Source organism: Manduca sexta, chromosome 25 (genome assembly GCF_014839805.1).
Source record: "Manduca sexta isolate Smith_Timp_Sample1 chromosome 25, JHU_Msex_v1.0, whole genome shotgun sequence".
NCBI lineage: Eukaryota > Metazoa > Arthropoda > Insecta > Lepidoptera > Sphingidae > Manduca > Manduca sexta.
The window spans coordinates 2,390,710-2,415,375 of record NC_051139.1 but is presented as its reverse complement, the minus strand read 5'-3'; the positions used below and the strand labels follow the sequence as shown (position 1 = coordinate 2,415,375).

At 34.3% G+C, this 24,666-nt stretch overlaps 1 protein-coding gene across 8 annotated transcripts in view; it reads left to right on the top strand.

The window, feature by feature from the left end:
* LOC115440786 overlaps window positions 1-24,666 on the top strand; it is an 84,404-nt gene that overhangs the window by 55,533 nt on the left and 4,205 nt on the right. For 4 of the 8 annotated variants that reach the window (XR_003938398.2, XM_030165241.2, XM_030165242.2 and 1 more), the window contains exons 5-11: window positions 14,813-15,027; window positions 21,698-21,838; window positions 22,128-22,245; window positions 22,441-23,109; window positions 23,733-23,853; window positions 24,117-24,154; window positions 24,228-24,573. Coding sequence is in view for 7 of the 8 variants with exons in the window: in XM_030165241.2 (XP_030021101.2) it covers window positions 14,813-15,027; window positions 21,698-21,838; window positions 22,128-22,245; window positions 22,441-23,109; window positions 23,733-23,853; window positions 24,117-24,154; window positions 24,228-24,573 (1,648 nt within the window). In the remaining variant the exon portion in view is untranslated. Of the gene's footprint in view, window positions 1-6,356; window positions 6,524-14,812; window positions 15,028-17,782; window positions 17,924-21,697; window positions 21,839-22,127; window positions 22,246-22,440; window positions 23,110-23,732; window positions 23,854-24,116; window positions 24,155-24,227; window positions 24,574-24,666 lie in introns of those variants that run through there. The other 4 variants (XM_030165246.2, XM_030165245.2, XM_030165243.2 and 1 more) reach the window with 2 other exon arrangements.

Here is a 24,666-nt window from a genome sequence, read left to right as displayed (position 1 = left end):
TTCCGTCAATCACACGACTTGATAAATACTCAATACATATTTTTTAGTACTTGAATACAATTTAGTATTAAACAAGTAGTTACTCGTTGCTGCGCCAGTTTGGTGGCTCTTTATCGTAATAAAAGTGGCAATGTGCACTTTTTCTAGATATGAAATAACATAATTGAATACATTATAAAACTTCCTCCATAGTCCCTACCTTTTCAATAATAGTATCATGTATGTTCTAACAAAGATACAAATACTTTCACAACATTTATATTCATAATATCCGCAGACATATTGTAAGGTAAGACATTGTGTATAACTTTGTCATACTTCGTGAGTAACATACTTCCGTGATAATCGAGAGACAGTAAGTCAAAGGCAGCCAACTTCTTTATTTGGAACGAAGTTAAACGAACTTTCTTCCTATATAGGTTTCATACAGCTACCTAGATTATAAATGCATTTTTTTGTTTGATAAACAGCAGTAAGAACGATAAGATATATATTTGCTGGTGGTAGGTCTCTCATATGTGAGAGGCCGCATGGGTAGGTACCACCGCAATGTCTATTTCTGCCGCCAAGCATCAGTGTGTATCCACTGTTGCGTTCCGATTTGAAGAACATTATAACCAGTGTAACTACTGGACATAATAAGACTTAACATCACATGTCTCTGGATGACGATCACAGTGGAATACCAAACAATACCTACTACTGTTTATGTGCGGTCGTGTCGCTTACCATCAGACGAACGGCCAGCTCGTCTCGTCATTCAAAGCAATAAAGAAAAAGATAATCTAGTTAACCATATAATAAAACACAACCGCCTTTTCTGACTTACTGCCGTCTCGATTACCACGGCAGCTTACGGGTCAGCATCTTATTTCAATTCAAATCACCTATAACAAGGTTTGCTCATTGAATTCGTATTACCTTATTAAGTAAATTAGTATATTTGGCGTTTTGAATAATTATATTTGGCTGTTTGTACAATTTTAGTGTGGTTAAATGACGAGACGAGTAAATCAAGTGAGCGGCAAGTTTGCCTTTCAAAACAATTTATTTTGCTAAAAGCATGGTATAAATTGTGATGTTAAAAATCCAAATTTTTATATATTATGTAACGTACAATTAAAGCTTACTTACACATTTTTTTTTAAATTGGGTTACGATAGTAAATTACAATATTATTTACTCGTATATATAGGTAGCATGAGTAAGAAGTTCCTTAAATTTAAAACGCAAAAAATACTTACAGACAAGCTTTAACTTTTAGTAATATCCTTGATGGGAACACAAAAAGTATACCAATCAAAAGCACGAAAAAATTTAAAAAATAATAATCATCATCATTAACATCAGTCACGTGAAGTCCACCGTTGAACATAGGCCTGCATCCAACGCGTTCCTGCGACCTTTATCAAGTCCTCTATCCACCTTGCAAAAAAACTCAATTTGTTTTTTTTTTTTTATATAATTCACAAATTGAGGTTCAAACATATTACATGCTATAATAAAAGGTATGAAACAATACAATAATATTTGACATCTACTAGATGTGAATCTGACATGCATTAGGTATTCTTAGTGAGACACTTAAATAATATTAATCAAGTTAATGCTTAAATTAGATCGTAAAATTATACAAATTACTAAATTTTAAAGAAAAAGTATAATAAGGATGAATTATTTTTTTTTATCCCTAAGTAATTAACTTATTGAGTTTCGATCTTGTTGAGGCTACAGAACCAGTGAAGATATCAATATCGTTACGAATGTTATTGGCAAATGACAACATGCGAGAAACAGGTGAAAAATAACCCAAGTTTGTTCGGCTATACGGCAGAACAAACGTTTTTCTATGTATACAATTATAAAAAGTCAAGTACTCACAACATCAAAATAAAACTATGTGTCAAATAATATTTAACATGAAGGTTAAACAATTCATAATACTCTCATACAGTTTTATGAAGTCGCGTAACACCCATTGCATGTTTCTATTTTGTTTTGCTTATCAAGCATGTTGCGTTGAAAACGATTGTTATTTCGTTAACAATAAAGGTGAACACTTTCACAATAGAAACGTAACACTGATGACTGAACTAAGAGATGGATTGACAATAATTTATATCTGACCAGAGTGCATTTGTCTGTGAGTCGTTTTTTCTATGACAGAATATATGCAATTTTCTGTATGATCTCTCGTATTAAAAATCTATCTGATCAGGTGCTGCCATAGATATTTCTACCGCAATGCAGCATAATTAAAGCACAACAGTAGTAGTGTATGAAATTGCTCGCGTTATGAGTATATTCACATCACGATCATTTGTCCCTGAAGGGGTATGCAGAGGCGCCACCGGGGCACCCACTTTTCGCCAAGTGTGTTCCGTTCCAAATGTCCCCCAAATATCACTTTGCCCGACCCGGAATTCGAACCTAGGACCTCAGAGGCTGTCGTATTGCACTTGCAATACAATTACGCCACAGATGCAGTCCGAGGCGTTATGAGTAAACATATATTTTCTCTGGTTGAAGCGCACCGCTCTTGAAATTAGGTGCGTTTGCAGAATACAGCCATGGAACATTGAGGAATTTTTACCCTACCAATCTATCCATCATCAGAAGTGACTATCAGAGCCATCGTAAGGATGGCCGTTCCAATAAAGACTGGATTACCTTAACATTAAATGACCCTCGAGTTGGAGCGCAGCTTGAATTGTTAGCCAATGACCTCATTTTAACTATTTGTCATGTTTGTTTTTTATTAATATCGTTATTATTTTGTTCTATTTTTTATATTATAAAAAATAGAACAAAATAAATATTTTATTAAACAATTCAAAACAAATACCACAATCACGACATCTTAATGGAAGTCTCATCTTTAAAAATAACCTTACAACTAGTCCAAATCGACCTTCAGTAATGTGATATTTGTCAGAATATGAAACGTGTTGTGAGGAAAAACAATTTAATTACAATTCTGAGGCACGCGCAAAAAACAATCATATCCTGATCAGGTAAATGGATCAGAGATCAAGGTTTTACGATTTTTATTTGTTCAAGATTCTTCCATCCGCCCTTAAGTTTAGTTAAATCATAATAAATATTTATAAAATAGATTTTTTATTGTATAAGTAACCTAGCGAGGAAATAGGTCACTTGATAAACCTCCGCCAGGTTAGCAACAACGCCAAGGAAATGGCAGCTGCATTTATTTAGTGTAGTAGCAGGACAATTAGGATCTGTGAACAATTAGATTATTAACTTGGGCATGATTGCGCGTGCGCATATTTATTTTCTAATATTATGATTACTAAATAAACAATTTGCAAAAAGACAAGTAATAGATGTTAAACGAGAACGAAATGTTTTAATTAAAACAGTGAAAGTAAAAGTCTCATCCATTGTGAAACGAACGATTGCGATCGATTACAAAGAATGCATACCATTTTATTTACCAAAACATGTTTATATGTGCCAAGAGGAAAGTTTCATCACAAATGATATGGTTACCAATGGTTTGCTTCTTATAAGAAACAGAGTCTACGTTAGGCCAGTGGCTTAATATTCAAATACGACCCGTTTCTCATTCTTCTTTTTAATCTGCTCAATCAATTCTTAGTGCGGAGAAGTACTGTGCCTGATGATAATTTACCATCCGTAATTTTTTTTTCGTTTCTTCCATTCTTCTATAATATTTAAAAAAATACGTAATGAATTATTTTTAATATTTCTGAGCCAATTCTAACCATTTCATTATGCTTGGATATTTATCACGAGAACTTAAAATTATTTATGGATGTCGTCGTCTACTGGAATATTGAAATCAATTCTATGATCTTCCCAATTTGCTAAATAATATCTAGTTTTAATCGAGTATTATAAATTGAAACACACCTTAACAGGTGCTTTCAACTTGTCGCTTATCAAGAGTAAAGGTAAAACATTGATTACAAGAGGTCACTCTTAACCCACTTATGCATAATACATATATAGACTGCATATGGAAAAAAAAACGAAATATTAGGCAGAAAGTTAGATACCAATGTTCTCAAACAAATAATTGATAGCGGAAAAATGTAAGCAAAAAAAAAACATATTTTTTCTAATTTAGATTAGTCTTTATACTTTACAGATCATAGTTTGACCTAGACCAAGGCAATACCGCTAACAGTCGAAGTACGCTAACACCATACCAATGATAATATCTGTCACTTACTCAAAACCCATTTTGCTAAGATATCCGTTAGAAGCATGTCAAGAATTTCAATGTCTTACAATGCATGAGCACCCGTTATTGTAGGCAATCATAGAGCTAGTTCAGATGCGGAGGAATTTGCGCGGTTTACTTCCATGCAGATTAACTACGTCTTCTCTGGTCGTACAGCCTAGAGTGACAAAAAATCGCGGCTAAATAAACCCTTCATTATTGCGTCTAGATATTTATCTATAGCATACTAGTAGCAAAAGTAGGACATTTTAAGGAGATCATACTCCTTAGTAGAGCTCCTTGCCTGCCTTCATAGAAACTGGATCCTCTTGAAATTTTGTTTTTATTTGTATTATTTTCCTGTCACCAGTTATACAAATCTTCAAACGTTGACAAATTCTCAATATAGATTCATCTTTGCACGTCATGTCCTTCTTTCTGTATCTTTTCATTTGACCTAATTTACGGTGAGAGTAATGCGTAAAGTTAGCAAATAGATAGCAACACGCTTTAACTATTTTGATAAGGTATCTGACCGCTAAGTCATTGTAGAGACAAAATTGTTTATATAAGTGATAAAAATACGTGAATGCAGTATTTTTGCGGTAAGAGGGATAATAATTAGGTGTGTTGAAATAAAGTAAAATTATTTTTACTGATGTTGTCGCGGTTTTTTATGCTATCATTTTCTCCGCATCGTGACCATGAAGGCTGTAAAATCTTCGACACGTCGGGAGAAAATTATATATAAAAAACCGCGACAACATCCGTAAAAATAATTATACTTCAATGTCTAACATTTGCATAAACATAAGAAGTCAGTTTTTTATATATTTTTTTTTCATCACAGCAAGCAGACATAATGAATTATGCTTCGGTATAAAAGCAATTCGGTAAGGACATGGTATGAAAACTAATGCAAAATATATCAGAATGACGATTGTAGTTAGTTGGGGCATATCATAGTCGTGTGTAATTTAATATTCTAGTTGATGTCCCTGCTCTATGTAAACGCGATGCACTAGACCGTGATCTTATTCGGTTATAAAAAGTTAATTTCCTTTGCTTTCATCCAAATTATTTCCATGTTTTAAATCCAACCACAGAACGAGTTATTTCGCAAGGAATTTTGGTGAAATTTCGTATTTTACGTTTATTACCTTGTGATATCTTCTTTTCTTGTGTTTGTTGTATTTTATGGGAGTTAAATTAATATTTATTTTTAGTCATATGGTAATACATATCAATCGTGGTCGGCACTCTCTTTGTTATTTGATATTTTATCTTATCTGGAATATGCATAGAATATTCTATTTCGGTGAAAGTTATTTTAGGAAAGCGGTAATATGAGTAGTATTTCTAATAAAACCCACATTAGTCTATTTTAAAACTCATCAGCGAATATTGAAATCTAGTTTAATATAGTTTTAAATATTTTAGTTTACATAAACAAATAAATTTTATTCAACACAAACAACAACTAAGACTTACGATTCTAAATTCAAATTTCCGAAGACCTAAACACAATTAATTAACCTAAGTTTTTATCCTTCTAATTCCAACCTGACAGCAATTAAAAAATAATTTGTTGTATCACATCAATTAACCGAAATCATGAAAGTTATAAATCAGTCTCATCTCTAGTGATGTAATTGCAACACCTGTTATCTCGTACTGTTACGTTATACCACTTTCCTCTCGAGGTCTCACGGCCTCTCAATTTCACGTACACATGCAAATTTTAGGTTATGTCACGTGGAAGAGGGTGATAAATCAGTTATTAGGGTCAATATGTGATGGCTATGTGATTTATAGTTTCATAGCTAAACTTAGAGATCTATAAAGATGTGTTTAACTCAAGACAAAATAGTTAAATGCATCAATTCTTTAAATTTTACATGTACTACGAAAATTATATCAAATATCGTCTTGTAATATGCAAATCTTGATGGAAAACGTATTTGATGATTTTATCTAAAATTAGGTATTCTTTAATGTCACTAGTATAGTAAGGCGAGGTTGAATTTATAAATATATAATTCCATACGATCAGAAAACTACAGCATTAGATAAATATTCAAATACTTTTTGCAAGTGCTTTTTTTTTTAATTAGAAATTTGTGCTAAAATACCACTTGCCAACCAACAGATCTTCAAATATAAAATGAAAATAAATACAAATGAAATAGTGACGTGCTAAGTGTAGTGCTAGTGATGTGACAATGTGGGAGTACCTGGCAGTTTTACTGATCGGATTCTGGCTTGGAGTCGCCATCTTCCTATACATCTCCTGCTATTGGCTTGAAGAGATATTAGGTAAGTATCATTGAATGACGAGTTTTGTTAATAAATTATCATTTAATTAACTATGAAAAAAAAATTAAGAGAAAAGCTATATTCCAAAGAGTTCTCCATAAGAATTTCGAAGGTATGTAAAGTCTGCCATCACACACTAGGCCAGTATGGTGGACTAAGACTTAAACCCTTTCAATAGAAGAGCCCGTCTCCAGCCGTGGGACAGTGTACCGGCCTGGTATTATTATTTATTAGTTATCATTGAATAAAAAGACTAAGGCATTTTTAAAACATGCTTGAATCTGCCTCTCATCAACATTGGGACGAGGTAGGTAGAAGAAAATAATTTATGAAACAATCTATCGTATCTCAAAACAAAAAAATCAGTAATTGGCCTCGGAATATATTATTTTTATAATACATATTATACTACTCTACAATTCATTACCCACTATTTAATGTAAAAATTATAATATCCTGCGTTTAAGGAAATAATCTCGGATTTTCCACGAATTGATTAGGTACAACAACATGCTGTTGGAAAACAAATTGCAAAAACCATAACCTTTTTTTCCTGTTGGGTAAGATGGGTCTGGAAAATACCAAGAATAATCATTGTAGAGAAGATAAATATTATTTTTATCGCATTATGGTTGTTGTAGTTCCATTTTTGTATTATAATTTGTGTTTGAAACGTATGTTTAGAAAAATGTTACTGCGGGAGAAATAAATGTAAAATCATTTAATATTTGAGCTTGCTTTGTAAAGATACATGCTTAGTAAAGTGACGTGAGGAATCATGACACATTTCGCTAAAATAGAAATAGCAATTTGGAAATATGCACCTCCATATTCGTCTATTTACCTATTGGGTATTATCATTTGCAAAAAACATAAAAAAGTATTATCTATTTTAAAACATAAATATATACATTGTGAAGATTTGATCTCTATCAATTAAACGTATATACAATTTTTTTTTTGTAATCGGCTACAATTTTAATAAAATATAATATTATGTATAAAAATTAACACAAATTCTAGAATGTTAAAGCCAATAAAATTTTAAATCCAATTCGCAGTGTATAAAAAATGAAACGCAATATGCACCTCGCCTACCTCAACTTTACCATAATAAGATATTGAGTCAGACCAAGAGGACAACCGGTCACCAAACAAGACCATATTCTACAATACATTCTCGAAGCAAACGTATCCTTATCAGTCTCCTATCCCACTTCTGGGCAAACTATTCCCTTTTGTAGGGTTATAACTAGGGGTCGCAATACCGGACCATTTTTCAAAACCGGTATTTTCGGTATTGACCTAAAATAAATTCCGGTATTCCGGTATTTTCGGTATTTCCGGTATTTGCAGAAATATTAGAAAAATAGGAAATATACTTACATTTAAGTTAGTAATTAAATGTCAAATTTTAATGACAGCTTAGTAATTAGTTAAAGGCTGAATGAAAAGAGATTATTTTCGTAAGCCAACGTTCACGCCGTTCTGATTTCTGAGAGCTGGCTCAAACCTCACCTTCCTTCTACCCTTTACCCCCTCCCTGGTTTAATTTTGATTAGAAATGATCGAGTTGATAGGAGAGGGGGCGAAGTCTAATAAAACTGTAATATCTTCCTCTGCTTCTTATTCTGCTTATGCGAAATTTCTGTTTGGAAACAGTTCTGGAATCTATAAGATCAGAATATGCTCATCACATCATCATGGGTGATTTTAATACTGATCTACTTGCCAGCCACTCTTTCCGATGTCGTAAACTCCTTACTGTCCTTGATTCTGATAAACTGCATGTCCTACCCCTGCAAGCCACCCACCATAATATGGATGGTCACGACACGGCTTGACATATCCTCACCTCTGCTACTTCCCCTGTTTTCTCCCACGGTCAATTTCCCGCTCCTGGCTTCTCTCACCATGATCTCATCTGCATGTCTTACGCCCTAAAACCTCCCAAATTCCCCTCTAAGATATTGCACTTGCGTAGTTTTGGTCGCATTGATGCAGATAAGCTGAAAGGAGACGCTGCTAACTTTAACTGGGATCACCTATTGACAGCCACCTCTGTTGACGATAAAGTCGCAATTTTTAACCGCACTGTCACTTCACTCTTTGATACCCATGCCCCTTTAAAGAAAATTAAATTAAAACGTCCTCCTGCACCATGGATTACACATAGGGTTAGGATGGCGATGAGACGAAGGGATCGGGCGTTTCGCCAGTACAGAAGTTATCGTTCGGAGGAGAACTGGTGCCTTTTTAAGGCTGCAAGGAATCGATGTAACCAGATGGTACGTAATGCTAAGCGTCGACACATTCTGAGTAATGTTTCTTCTTCCTCGCCAGCCAGTATCTGGAGATTCCTCGGAACTCTGGGTATTGGCAAATTTAAAAACATAGTTTTCTACGGTGCGACTATTGGTTTGGACGACATTAATAAACATTTCACATCTGTTACCATGATTGATCACCAAACTAGGCGACGTACCATGGATTTCTTAGCGGGTCTATCCAGGCCTAACATTAATACTTTTTATTTTTCTTCTGTGCCGTTAGGTGAAATTAGAAAAGTCATCCTGTCCATTAAATCCAATGCCACTGGCTGTGATAACATCAGTCGTCGCATGATAATCCCTATCTTGGACCAACTTCTACCAATCATATCCCATATCATTAACGCCTCCCTCACTGGTATCTTTCCGTCTTTGTGGCGGAGAGCTATTGCTATCCCTCTTCCTAAAATCCCTAACCCATCACTTGCTTAGCATTTCCGTCCCATATCCATTCTTCCTTTTCTCTTCAAAGTGCTCGAGGCCTGTGCTCACAAGCAACTGTCTGAGCATGTGCACCGAAACAATCTACTGTGCCCACTCCAGTCTGGCTTCAGGCCTGGCCATAGCACTCCTCAAAGTGACTGGCGATATTAGGGCGGGCATGGAGGATTCCAAAGTCGTTGTTTTGGCTTTTGTTGATTTCTTCAACGCCTTCAATATAGTCAGTCACGATATTCTCTTTGCAAACCTCTCCCACCTTATGATCTCGCTCACGGCACTGAATTGGTTCTCGTCATATCTTCAGGGACGCCAACAGTTGGTGCGCCGAGACGATTCTTCGTCTAGCTGGCGTCAAATAGACCGTGGCGTCACTCAAGGCGGCATACTCTCCCTATTATTGTTATCTATCTTCATAAACCTCTTAACACAAAGTCTTCAATGTGCGTACCATCTGTATGCTGATGATTTGCAAATTTATTCTCAGGAGTAAGTCGATTGTGTGTCCGCAGCTGTAGATAGGATAAATAAGGACAATTTCGGCCTTTCGGTAAACCTCGCGAAATTGACATGAAATACCAGGCCTTTATTGTAGGCAGCTAAAGGCTTTTAAACAGGTTGTATTTTACATCTATTCCCCCTGTTATGTTTCTCAGCTTTGTTTATCTGACAGCTTGCTGTTTGTTCAGCTTTGTTAATCTGACAGCCAACTAGATTCAAGTTGTATCACAAAATTAGCCAATCACAAGGTCCCTACGTCTACGCACTGCGAAGGCTGCCATGCCGTCCGCACTGAGAAACAGACTTGTTATCACAGCAATGCTCCGTCTTTACATAAATAACGTCTTTGAATAATGAGGATAGACTTTAAAGAACAAAAAATATTCCTAATAAGTTCTAATAAAAATAACAATTAACAGTTAACACCGCTATCTATGCCTAGAACAAAACAAAAGTAGCAGTATACCCATAAGCCATGTATTTTGCTCGCTCTTCATAGAATATACGCCTATACTAATGAATGAAATTGGAAGCAGCTTAAATTTTTGCGATTTAAAACTCGAGAAATTAATAATTATACACACATTTTGTACTGAATTTTATTTTTATTAAATACCGAAAATACCGAAAATCCCGGTTTTTGTAAAATCAATACCGGTATTTTGAAGTTCTTAATTTGGTCCGGTATTCCGGTATTTTCGAAATCCGGGATACCGGTTTGCGACCCCTAGTTATAACCCTATCCTCATCTGTTAGGACAAGGCGAGGGTTAAGTGATTTTCAAAAATATTATTGCTCCACATAACTTTGTCTGGACCCAACCTAATTATTTTGCCTGCTTAAAAAATCCTTTGTGTTTCATTTTCGCAATAAATTTAAGACCAACAGCTTACAGTCATTGGCCTTACACAAGAATTGGAATGCACTCCCAAATCCTTAATCATCTGCATTCCTTCTGCTCTTATTACAAAAAAAAGAAACAGTTTATTTAAAGATAGCCAAAAATATTTATTAAACAATTCACACAATTCGTAATCAAAACAGGTTCTCGCCGGCTGCCATTTAAAATAAGGAAGTGAGATTCTCGTTTGCGTTAAACTGTCATTTATAATGTAAATAATTGTGTTTAGATGATTAACAAACAAGTTGTAATGAGTGCGTTACATAAGATGTCACGTCTATCTGTCTAATGAATTATTTATTTAGGCCATGCGATAACGGCCCTGCAAGCCTATTAATAAATATTCTGCGAAACTAGTCGCTTATGTTGAAACGGCAATTTTCGCGCGTTTATTAAAATTACGCATGATCAGTAAAAATTTCATGGTTGACCAATTATTAATTTGGAGTACAAAAATTTTATTTTTCCTTATTTAAATTGTGTTTACTGTGCCGTAGTTTTAAAAACAAATAAGTAATAAATGTTTTAAATGCGCAAATTAAATGACATACATATCAATTAAGATCAGAGTTGCATTTTGGACATTATGCGAAATTAATACATTAATGTAATGTAGTCTACATTCAGATTATACAAACTTAATTATGTTGAAATAATTTAATTTACGAAGTACAATTAAGTCCATTTTATGAGTGCGTGAGTCGATCGCAAGGATTATAAATCATTATGAATAAAATTAATAACCAATAATGTTATACGGTTTGTGGTACAATTTAATTTATTATCCTCTATCGATCAAAATATTTTACAGGTTATTATTACTGGTTGTATATACTATACCTAATGCATAAATATATGTATATGTACATACGTATGTATTAGATACTCATATAACGAATGTGAAATAGCATTTTTTGATTCATCCTGTCCTCGACCAACAAAGCAACTACGGACATAAGTTTTAGCGCCAAGTTAATTTATGACTTATCCAGTTATCCACATAAGCTACTTTTTACATTTGGAAAATGCATGAATCCTATTGGAACTTTTATGACAGAAGTCTATGTTTGCGCAGATGTTTATTTCGTATAATTTGATTTGATTTATTACAAAAATATTGGCGTCCTACTACATTTATCGTACCTTCCCTTAATTTAAGAAGACTTGTAATAGTTAACTTAAACAGAACGATTCGGTAACGCAACTCGAAATATAATAAGTTGATATCACACTACTGTTTTGGATAGAAGCAGGTCCCAAAATTAATACGCGTTATTCAAAAATAATGTGCAGCAGCATCTGTAAAAAAATATACAAAAAATAAATGTTGCAATATTAATACTTTGCATTTAAATAAAATACACGACCCATACCTATTGCAAGCAAACAATAGTTATGGCGTTGTTATTTGCCCTTAGAGAACACATAAGGCAATTCTGCTGAGGTCGCTCAATGACCTCGACATCGCAATAACATTGTACCAAAAAGAATAGCATAACTATTAAACTTTATGGATTTGCCATATGGTATTAAATTCACCTGTACGGCCTTTGATATTGGCATTTGTGAATATTACACTAAGTGTAGATTGCGGTTCCTGCCGCATAGTTTTCCAGTATAACTGATCTTTGTATTACTAATCTCACTGAGATAATAAGCAACCTATGTTTACTCAGAACATGGTCTGTGTTCCAACTGTTTCTGAATTTTATAATTATTTTTAATCTATACCAATATTATAAAGAGAAAAACTTTGTAACTTTATTTGTTAGTAGGGGCTAATCTCTGGAACTAACGGACCAATTTACAAAATTCTTTCACTAATAGGAAGCTACATTTATCCTGAGCGATACAGGCTACTTTTTTCCCGGGAAAATATTTATCCCGGAAAAAAAGACATCATGCGGGCGGATAGCAGGCAAAGGCTAGTCATATCCTAGCCATCCTAGTCGTCAACATTCTTGTGAATACCCAAGAGACTCCTAATTATCTCACTCTTAACCATATTTATAGACATCTCAAAATTTCTTTAAAACGTGACCAAACTTAAAATCACGGAAATTGTCAATCATAAGCAATTTTAACTCGCGCGAACCTCGTGCCCGAAGCATGAAGGATACAATTATGAATGTCAAGCAAGGGTCATTTCCTTCATTTCCCACCATCTTAATCTTGTACTAATGAGGTTAATATTAATTAAAATTCTAGTATACATTATTGTATACCACATTGTAGCCAATGTAACTACTGGACATAATAAGGCTTATCATCTCATGTCTCAGGACGGCGAACGCAGGGGATTTCCAAACAATACTTTGTAATTCAAGGTGTTGGTGTGTTTCTACTGTTTATGGTTTATGGACTTCCTTACCATCAGTAGAACGACAAGCTCGCCTCGTCATTCAAAGCAATCAAAAAATTCTCCCTCCCGAATCTTATGTGAAAACGCAACCCAATAACGCATTTTGCTTAAGGTGGTAGCTCAAGGTCCATTTTCATACATTTTGTTTCACCTTTAATCTGGGTAACTAAACAAGTATTGGCAAGTAAAGAATTTAAATTCACGTCTAGTTAGTGATTAGTTCTCGCAGTTGAAGAAAAACGTAAAAATAATTAATAATCATGGATATTTCGGCCTTTAAAATTTAATATGACGAAATTTTAAAGGCAGAAATATCCATGATTATTAATTATTTACGTTTTCTTCAACTGCGAGAACTAACACTAATTTACTGTATTACAGATAAAAAAAAAATGAAAATGAACCTTGAGGTATCGCCTTAATAGATTTGATATTTGACTGACAGCCTGACGTTCTTCCTCATCTGATCAAATCCAAGGCAAAGGGTAACAAAAACACTAAAACCTGACCTGGAAATTTAACCTAGGAGATCCCAGTTCGTGGGCCATTATATAGCCACTAAACACAGAGAACGATGCAGTAAACATTACAATATTCAAAATAAATAACTCAGATACGCTTCTCTTGTTACGACCAATCGACTTAGAAATAAAAAAGATGTAAGTTATTAAATTAATATACGTCTTTAAAAGAACATTTCGTATGTCAGGAAATGAAGATTCAATAAAAATTACTGGTTTTAATTAAAACTCGCCGTACAATAAATTATTAATATCTGTGAGAAAAACGATTTTATTTTTAATGCATTCATTTATTTTGTCTTTATTCAGTACGTGTTAATGTGTTTTATATTTTTACTTTTTTGTTCCTTAATAGTTAAACAGTCTTATGTTAAAATACGATAATAAAATGTTTTAAATACCAACTCCATTTCATACTTAACCAAGATACCTACATAAACCAAGTTAAGCTATTATAACGTTGTAAATAAACCCCCTTATTCGTAGACGCTTTTTATCTAAGGACGGAGTATTGTTGTGATAACAAGTCTGTTTCTATAATAAAGATGAAGTCATTATTATTAATTAAAAGAAATCAGTTTTTTTATTTAGAAATAAACATTTCCAAGCCTTTGCGATATCCGCAAGTCATTAGTCAACAGTTCGCGACGATCTTGACGCGGCGGATACACGCATTCGAGTTACGACATCCTCGCTCTATCCGCACCTTGCTGTTAGCACGCTCTAATCTACTGAACTATTGTTGTTTGCTTATTACTTAAGTGTCAATTCCTGTCTGCTTAGATTACAAATGACTCAGTATAAAAAATTTAAAATACGAATCCAAATATGTCTCCCTTATAAACATTAGAAATTCCATGTTCTATGGAGTCATAGTTATGTGAATTTCTTCCTTACGAAATTGAGTTAATAAAAACATTGATTAGGGCATTGAGTACTAATGATTTTACGGTGAGATCTACATTTATATCCTATTGATAATGACATACGCTTTACACAGACATGTATCTGCATTCTGCACTTATCATAGCTATGCATGAGTACCTATTACGGATATGTAAATTTACGGGTCAACTTCTGACTGCATAAAATATTATAATGGATTTCCTTAAAACCAAGATTTCTTAGAAAAAAATCTATCTAGGAACTTTATTTTACACTATACTTTATTCTAAATGATTGAAATTACATACGTCCCCATATTTACTAAGGTTCCAACTTATTATCCTATTTCAGATTTACCACCTCGCAATGCATCGCCAAGCGCTTCAAGCAGGCACCCGTCTAGCGCGAGCTCAGCACATGTTCAGCTCAAGCGACTGGTCGCCAGGGTGGTGGAGGAAGCTGCATCGATGCCAGCGCTAGCGCGTTACGCTACCGAACCTTCGCACACGCCGAGCATCGAGTCTTCTACTTATGAAGATTTACTGGCGTCAGCTATTTTGAATAAGGTAAATACTTTGACATACAAAATTGAGACTTATAGTAGTAGTATATAGAGCCACGTGTCCTATAGGCTGAAACATGTAACTGCGATTTTTTTTAATATATTGGAATTAGATGTTCCAAGTATACGTCAGACAGGTGGCCATGCGTAAAAATTACCCCAACTGAGAGATTTGAGGAGTACCTATGTTGGAAAAGAAAAATTGTTGGTATAAGGTGGAGGTACTACTAGGTCATGAAAGGCAGCATGTCGCAAACAGTAAAATTAAGATTATTTAAATACATTATTTATGGAATAAGAGATTTAGGTAATCTTAGATTTCTGACTAAACTTAACAAGTTTTTTTTGGCACTGCAAAATGTCGCCACTGCGGCCTCCAAGTTGTGTGAAGTCCAATAGAATGTCGACTGACGAGAGATGATACCCCCTCAGCAGTCGACACAATTTTGCCGGCCTGATGGAACCGGATATACACAGGCTGATCCCGGAACGTGACACATTGACTTGGGCCACTATAGCAGGTTTTAACACTTTATGAATGGTGGTCGCTATCCGGACGGATATAAAATATATCCTACCACCAGCATACTACCGTTTATTATTTACAGCATGAACAAGACACGAAAAAACATTGCCTAAACACAAATATTACATTTGCAACTTACATGTTTAATAACTAAAAACTTCGTATTTACCTCACACCAGACAATTCTTAGAGTCATTATGTGAATGACGCAAGTAAGGACCTCTATACTGTACGTATGCTGTTGAAGCATACCTACTCTCTATTTATGTAAATATATATTGCATGTGACGAAAAATCTTTGTTACCCTTTTTAAGCACATTGTGTGTACAGAAAAGTGTAATATTTGGTTCAATTAAAAATGTAATTATAATATTTCTCTGAAATATATTAAATTCGAGGGTAAATTATTCATCACTAGATGACTAGTAAAATATAAAAGCTAAATATTGAACACTAGAACTCCTAATCCTTAGCCCATAGAGCAAGGACTAAACGTACAATGCGAAAATATATATATATATATATATATATATATATATATATATATATATATATTAACAAATTAAATAATAAAGTATAAACTGCCATATTGAAATAGGTCGCTTTGTGGTCAAGGCAATGTAATGGCGATGTTAAAGAATATCGTAATGACTGCGAACTACGAGCATTACTTGTAAACACTAATTAAAAACAATTACGCATTAAATGGCATTAAAATTATCCACTTCCACCTCAAATTATATATCATAACTTACATTCAGATGAGAATGCAAGAATTGACTAGGACCAAAGTTACGTAAATTTTCTCGTTTATATAATGATGGGTTGTATTTAGTAAATTATTAATGTCTCTTTAAAACCTTGAACACGAACAACTTCAGGTCTTAGAGGTGATCAAGGGTTAATGTCATTTGATCCACCATTAGATTGATCCCTCTAAAATATACATAGTGCAAGTTTCTTTGATTTAAAAAAACAAACGAATTTATGCTTGACATTCGCATGCTGTCATCCAAGGATGTTTTAACTCTATAGTAATGATGTGCGCACAACTTACACATTTGTTTGCCGTTTTCAATACAGACATTGTCAAACTTATTATAGCACAACACTGTTTCTAACCTATTTTGAAAAAACTAGCTGACCTTATTGAATTTCTTCCCTATATATTTACATATACGATTTGTGAAATAAATACATAAACAGACGAAGTATCATAGTTGTATCTAGTTCAAGTGCAATCCAAACATATGAGCCAACTTATCGATGCGAGCCCTTACAAGTGCCGCGTTAGGCGAGTGCGCACCCTTCGCTAATTTAGGGCTGCATTGCATGTAAAGTCAATAGTCATGTTGCTATATACTTAATTAACACGCTAAAGATTGCCTAGAAACAACATCTTCACAATCCTAAAAAAACAGAGGAATTGAGAATCTCCTACTTTTTTCAAAGTCGGTTAAAGAAGGAATAATATAAGAGTGTTGGTCACCTAATATCTAAGTGGCTTACCTAATGTATGTGATTACCGCCTACAAATTCCTAGGTTTGTATAAACTGCCGTACTATCTACTTTTCATGCGTTTTAATACAGTCAAAGAAATAATTGAATATTATGTTTTGCCGCTGTATTGTTGTACTACTTATCTTATCTAAAATCTACCATTATCTTATTGTATCAACAGTACCTCATGGAGTATCAAACCATCGACGATATTGACTGAATTACGACGTACAGAAACCAAAATAGTTTTGTGTTTACTATAAAGTGAAAAGAAAATTGTTGCACATAATCAAAGATAATGAAATTATGTCTTCAACGCAAGTAGGTATCTAGCATTACATTATCTGCTATTTCTACAAAGATATTAATACAATAGATAATTTTATGCTTTAGAACTGTGTTTAATCTATAAATTTATTAGCATTCACCGTTCAGTCTGGTTTCCAAACATTAAAGTTTTCTCTTATCAATTGTTTCATACTGCATCTTAAATCTGTAATCAGAATTACGTAAACTATTGCGATAAACAAAAATAGACCATCAATATTGCAAAAATAATCAATCTTACCTTCTTTACCAACTCGGGACAAGTGATTCTTCGATTACTTATCGCAATATCCATCGATACGTTATCGTAAATACGCTTTTGTACTTCATCCAGTACGTAGACTTAAACCGTTCATGTATAAAGAAATGGTAAGTCATAAATAATTATTTTTATCACAATTAATAAGCTATGAACGTTTGATTTCGTTCAGTAGTTGCGTAGAGGCATTTAGCGATGCCGCATTGAGTGTTATCAGTTAAAAATGTTCATGTTTTATAGTATTGTGGCGTTGATTGGGTTATATGTGTTTGCGGGGATACTTTGGGTGAGTTTTCTGCTGTATTACCAGTGATTTTATGATGTGGTATTAGTGTTGTGGCAAATGGTGAAATTGTGTTAAAGAAGTTAACATGAGTAATATTTTATTGAAAAAGATGAGTTGATCGTCATTTAAATGTAAATGACGAAGGTAAATTGTTTATTTAGGGTTATAAAACCGGTAAGTTGAGATACCCATCGGACTATAGGTGAAAATGTTAATATGTTACAAATGTAAATTTACTAAATTTCAAGTGCGATTGATAAAAGTTGTGCAAGTAATATCCGAATCATATAATTATTTATCCCTGCTAATCCGTGATATGAAACTTTTTTTTTGTATCGCACAACGCAATATCAAATGTGAAATGCTTCCGTGTATTTTTTGCAAATTTTCTGTTATGTATTTATCTATGTAATCAATTTGTGAAAAAACTTAGGCTAATGTTCCTCTTTCATAACTAAAATATAGTACATAAAATAAAAAGAACGTAATTATTTTATGTAATAATTTTCAACTTGCATTGCAATTTTAGTATTTATAACATTAGCTGAATACAAATTGTTGGTTTTAGTCAAAAGAAATGCAACCGCCGTAAAGATGTTACGTTATTTTATTAACTAGCGGCCACACACCGGTATGTCGTATTTAATGCTAAAAAGTGTTTTTTACTTGGCTACACACTTTCTCCTTTAAGAAATGTATCATGCTGTTAAATGTTTAAATCTCGGAATTATACTGTCTCGCCACAGTTATGTTTTATCGCACTTTTACTTCAAATAGTGCATAGTTTTATAGGCCTACCGTTCTTTCATTTAGCACCAACAATTGCGTTCAACCATAACTAAAAGTTTGTCTTTTTCGAAATGTATTTAAATGGCAGTGCTGGTAACAGTCAATTCCAAATCTAGATTTAAGTGTGTTTTGATAGAAAACAAGCAATCTCCCAGAATTTCAATTTGTGCCATTACGGTAGTTGTTTCTATTAGATCTTTTTAGTTGGATGCTCTTAACAGAGTGGTCGTTTCTGTTTCTATAATTATATACATTGTCAACATCCGATCTCCCCGATGATCACGAGTCTGTTGTTTGATTTTTGACCGTTAGTAGCATTGCGTTTACATTGTCATTAATGACTGTTGAGTCGGACTGGCTTAGGAGATCTGCTTCTTCCTTTCCTTTAATCTATTGGATCATTTGTGCCATTTTAGCTCAATAATCTTGAATACACTGTTCGAGTCTATAGCTTCTGCTGTAAGCTAAATATCATCATCTTGTATTACGACGAGTTCTGTCTTTCATTTATCGATATTTGAACTCCAAACTCATAGTCCAAATTCGTAACTGTTTCTCTTGTCAACAAATGTTTCGAAATTTTTATTTATCAACTTTATCGTATGCTCTAGATGTGGGTAAGCCTTGACCGAGTTAGTTGAGGATATTGCTTTGGAAAATTTATTGTGTATGACAGTGATTACTTTCACATAGATCCGGTTATTTGTATTGTCGAGATAGAATTCAGATTTCTATACTTTTTCCAACTTTGAATCATAATGTAATATTATTTTAGTCTAGAGAAATCATTATAAGGTAGTCTAGAGTATAGACTATCCAACCAAAATATTTATCTGAATATAACTTCTTGGCGTGTGTCTCCGTTGTCACGAAGTTCGTTTCCTTTCCCACAATTTTAACGACTGTTCAAATAATATATTGTGTAAGCAAGTTGAAGTTGAGTCTTCTTCAATTTCTAATAAAAACCTAGAATATCCCGTAATGGCAGGTAATATTTCTATTTGAATTACCCACGTATCGTCAAAAGTTAGTTAAATAATTTAAGTATCGAAGTTCAAATATAGAAAAATCTTAGTCATTAAGAAGAGGCGTGCTTTTCATAGATTGCATACGTGATGCCGAAATACGATAAACTGTGAAATAATCAAAACACAAATCCTGGTTCAAATGTTGCTCCAGAGTTCAAGAAAGGTCAATCGTTTTTTATCATTAATACATTTATTGCACGATAATGTTATCGCGGCGTTGATTAGGAGTTACGCTGCTATTATGCAAACAATATTCTAGAATTAGTAACCTAGGTAAACAGATAACGATTTTATTGTTCCTTGATTCCACTAGTTGCAGAGATAAAGGAAAAAATTATTATGTTAATCATAGACAAATATCTTCTGCCCAGGATGACGACATAGGTTAAATAATTCAAGAGATATAATGCCTACTTCTTGGATGCAAAATTTGTATCAAAACTCGAGCAACCGCAAGTGTGTGGTCCAGGTCCACATAATAGTAATTCTGACCTACACCAAAATATCGCTTCCTATGACTCAAACGTGATCTATCCATATTTAAACCGACTTTAAAAAAAGGAGGTTCTCGATTCGACTGTATTTTTTTTATGTTTGTTACCTCAGCACTTTTGACTGGGTAAACCGATTTTGATGATTATTTTTTTTAACCGGGAGCAGTCACTAAAGTCTAATTCACATGCCCAAAAACATCTTACACCGTTGACGGTGCCTTTTTGCGTACCTACTACAATGTCTTTGTTGTAAAGTAACGCGGTTCTTGATCACAAAAGACGTCATTTCAGTTTATTTAACATGAAACAATAAAAGAAATTTCGAATATATAATAATTTCGAGGGTGTGTGAAGTCTACCAATCCGCACTAGGCCAGCGTGGTGGACTAAGGCCTAATCCCTCTCTGTAGTAGAGGAGGCCCGTGCTCAGCAGTGGGCAAGTATATAATACAGGGCTGATATTATTATTATTATTAATAAAAGAAATGGTTCGCCAGCCCTACGCGGCCGTCGTGACCTCCACGCGCGCAGTCTCTCCACTTCGCAGTAGGAAAGTGCATTCGTGTGAACTGTTTTTTCACCAATCCACCGTTCTGTTTCCTACAACAAAGCAATTGCCGATTGATATGTACGATTTCTTAAACGCCATGGTTAGTTCTTATCCGGAGGGAAACGGCGAGGTATGGGATTTCTTTATTCATTAACAGAATTTTTCACATACGATCATTAATTAAAGCATTTTTATTAGTTTTCTAATTGTTGAAATACTTTTGTACTGATTTTAGCGTATCATGGATACACTCGCACGGAAATCACATTTGAATAAGTTTAAAAAAATCAACAAAGACAAAAAAAATTACACACATTCCATTCTTCATTTCACCCTGATTTACGTAGTATTAGATTTTCGTAAATAGTTCTATATAGAACGTCGTGGAAACAAGTTGTTTGCTCATTGAAATAACGTGCGCACTCACAGTCATATCTCCCAAGGCGTGGGCAGAATTGTAGGTAAATATTGCACCTACAACCACTACGCATTTCCGTCCTACATAATATGATAGAAACAATTTTATAGATATATCGTAAGCAAATACAATCCCGAGAAATTCTTGTGTTAATGTTGTTAAAAATTAAGTTATATAAAATAAAAGTAAGGATACAAAACAGAAACTAGTCAAGTACAACCTAGATATTCTGCTATCTTTTCAACTTAGCACACTCCAATGCAAATCGAATTCGATTTCAGCTTCAGTTTCATTATTAAGTTAACGGCGGCGTGCCTGATATAAACCCCTTTTAGCGAATATAATCCTAGGTAAAACGTGTTAAAAAAATCTAAGCATTTTCAACCAAAGAATCGAAACCAGGACCTCCCCTTATTTGTTTTTGAACCACGTGTTGCTGGCACGGAACATAATTGTTGAATAATATGTATATATTCCCATGTTCTGTGGTTGCAGGTGATCGAGCGCTACCAGAATGAGAACGGTTCAGGTGGTCGCAGCAGCGGCATCCACTCCGCCAGCGCGAGCCCTACGCCTTCCGAACGATCTTCGCCGCGGTCTCTTAACTCAAGGCACACCCGGGATATAACACCTCCTGTGAGTATTGAGTCAATGGTTACCTCAGATCGTAAGGCAAATTTCGATCAACCAACAAGCCGAATAAGAATACTAATAATTCTCGCAAAACGTCTTTTAATACTAAAATGCATACATAGTAATTAATCAGCGAGTAGAAAATTAATATCCAGAAAAAAAAAGGAAACTAAAGTTGCATAATAATAAGCGAAAGATATTGTATTATTAAAAATCTGATTACATTTGACTGATTAATTGACCTATTCAAGAGACTATAATAATAATAATAGTAAAATACTTTGTCGTGCAGCTTCATGAAGAGGAAGACGTGTCAGACTGGGACGAGGGCGAGGCGACCGACGAGGCACTGGAGGTGCCGCGCCGCGTGCCATTCCCTGAGTTCGGCGAAGACATAGTCCATCAGTCAGGTATATTTCATATCAAACAATAATAATACCTTTACATCAAATAAATTCTAGAATCGAGTTTTTATATTTACCAACCAATATAATTCACAATGAACATGATGACAACCTTTGGCGCACAGTGGACTTAATCTCGCACCAAAACAAATGTTTCTGTGACGACGTCCAACCAATTTCTAAATTTAATATTAATATCAGTTACAGAAAATGAAGACCGCGACTTCGACGAAGTCTCCGGCAGTGATTTACAAGCAGTCGACGGCACTTGGGAAGAGAACTGGCTGTTTCAGAAGAAGAAGATCAAAACCGTACAATCAGTCCCTGTGCCTATGTTAGTTCCAAACTCTAACACGGAATACAGAGCACTTATCGGAGATAGGGACGCAGACGACACCACAGACTTGTCAGACAACGCAAGCGACGCTGACGAAGACGCTGAATATAAGAGCGACATCAAACGAGTACTAGACTCCAAACACATCATAGGCGGTAAAACAAAAATAAACGACCCACTAGACATGGAACCAGATAGTTTGACTATTATTGAGAACGCAAAGGAATTCGAAAAACTCGTTGAGGACGAATATAAAGAAAATGAAAAGGCCATGGATAAAGTGATCAACGAAATTAATGACAATAATGTTACCATCGTTGAAACTATAAACGTAAACACATCAGACAAAGTTGACAGTGGTCAAGAGTCTATATTAATACTCGGTATTGAAGATGGACCGCTACCTAAAGCTGAATTTGCTATGAACGAAGAAATACATAGGACAGGTTTGAATGGAGATATTAATGGTTATGCTGATGTCAAGACAAACGGTGAAGTCTGCAATGGAAGTGCAGGAAGTCTCCCAGAGAAAGGTAAATATAATGTCAGTCTTATTCTTTAACATAATACATATATTCGATGAAGTATTTCACAAAATAAGGTTTTAAAAGGTGTTTCTTCTTATCGTTATAACTGGTATAAAGTTCGTACTATAATAGTGTGAGAAACTAGACGATAACAAATAATAAAATTACAATGGCGTATCTTAAACTAAATTAACATAATAATGGGCTATAATTAATCTACGCTACCCAATAAAAACGCAAAATTTTTGCTAATGATGTACAATTTTTTACATCTTCCTGCATCACAAAAAACATTGCTTGCTCCAGTGATTTTGTTTTGTTTTGGGAGGTCACATATTTTGATAATATACTATCAAGCCAGATATATTCTTTATTAGTGTCCTCTTCTCATCCACTCTTATATAAGGTACCTATACGATGCTCTATAAGTGTAGCAGATTGACTGCAATTGACGTTATTTATACACCTACTCACCTAAGCCTAATTTTGTTTATTTGTTGAAACTAATATCCCATTGAAGAGAAGAAAGGCAAAATATTTAAATAAAGCATGAATTAAAACCTAATCTTGCATCTCCTAGTTTCCTTTAATTAAGGTGACATAGATTTATTTAATCATTACTGTTCCAGTATTATCAAACACACTCAGCCACCATGAAAGAGAGAGTGAGTACGAAGAGACAGTGACGCGGCCCGTCCAGAGGTACGCCGACAGCTTGAGGAGAAAGCATTTCGAAGACACCCCCGCAGAGTAAGTATACAATAAATTCGGTAATGTCTTGTGGGCAATAGCAATTTCATGTTTTAAAATATTGCTAAGATGATTATTGTAGATATTATAAAAATTGAATATCTAAACTTTGTTAAAAAATTGAGTCAGTAAATTACTATAAAATTATACCGTCCGCACTTAATAATAAAAAGGATAATGTGCCAAAAGACAACTTGCTATAACAAATAAACTTCACCGATTTCTAACATGATTTTTTTGCAATTGTAATTTTATTGTTTCAGAAATCCACCACAAGATGAGGAAGAAGAATTAATACCAGGTAAAATTACTTCCAAATGGTATCCAGAGTATACTAATCTAAACAAACTTTTATAAATCATTAAAATTTCCAGGCTCAATAGCATACAGAGAACGAAAGAAATGGTTGAACTGTGTTGAAATGCCCAACAATCCTTATTCGCCAGAAGCAATAAAGAAACGATTGTCAGCAAAAAGCACGTCATCTATATTCGACATGATTACTAAAAACAAAGATATGGAAGACAATATTGAGATAGACGAGGTCACTGACAATGAAACAGTGGATAGCTTGGAGACGCCAATGAGAGAAATCAACCATAATAATTTATCTATGACGCTAAGTACTGAAAATGTGAACAGAATTGATAGGAGATCACAGAGTCCGTCTCCGAAGATACTTAAAGACGTGTTGGCTGATGAAGTTCCACAATACAAACGGTCAGTAAAAAGTGATTAATAAAGTAAAAATATTAACATCTAAATTTCTAAAATTGTTGTCAATTTGTAATCCCTGTAGAGTAAGTTAAAAAT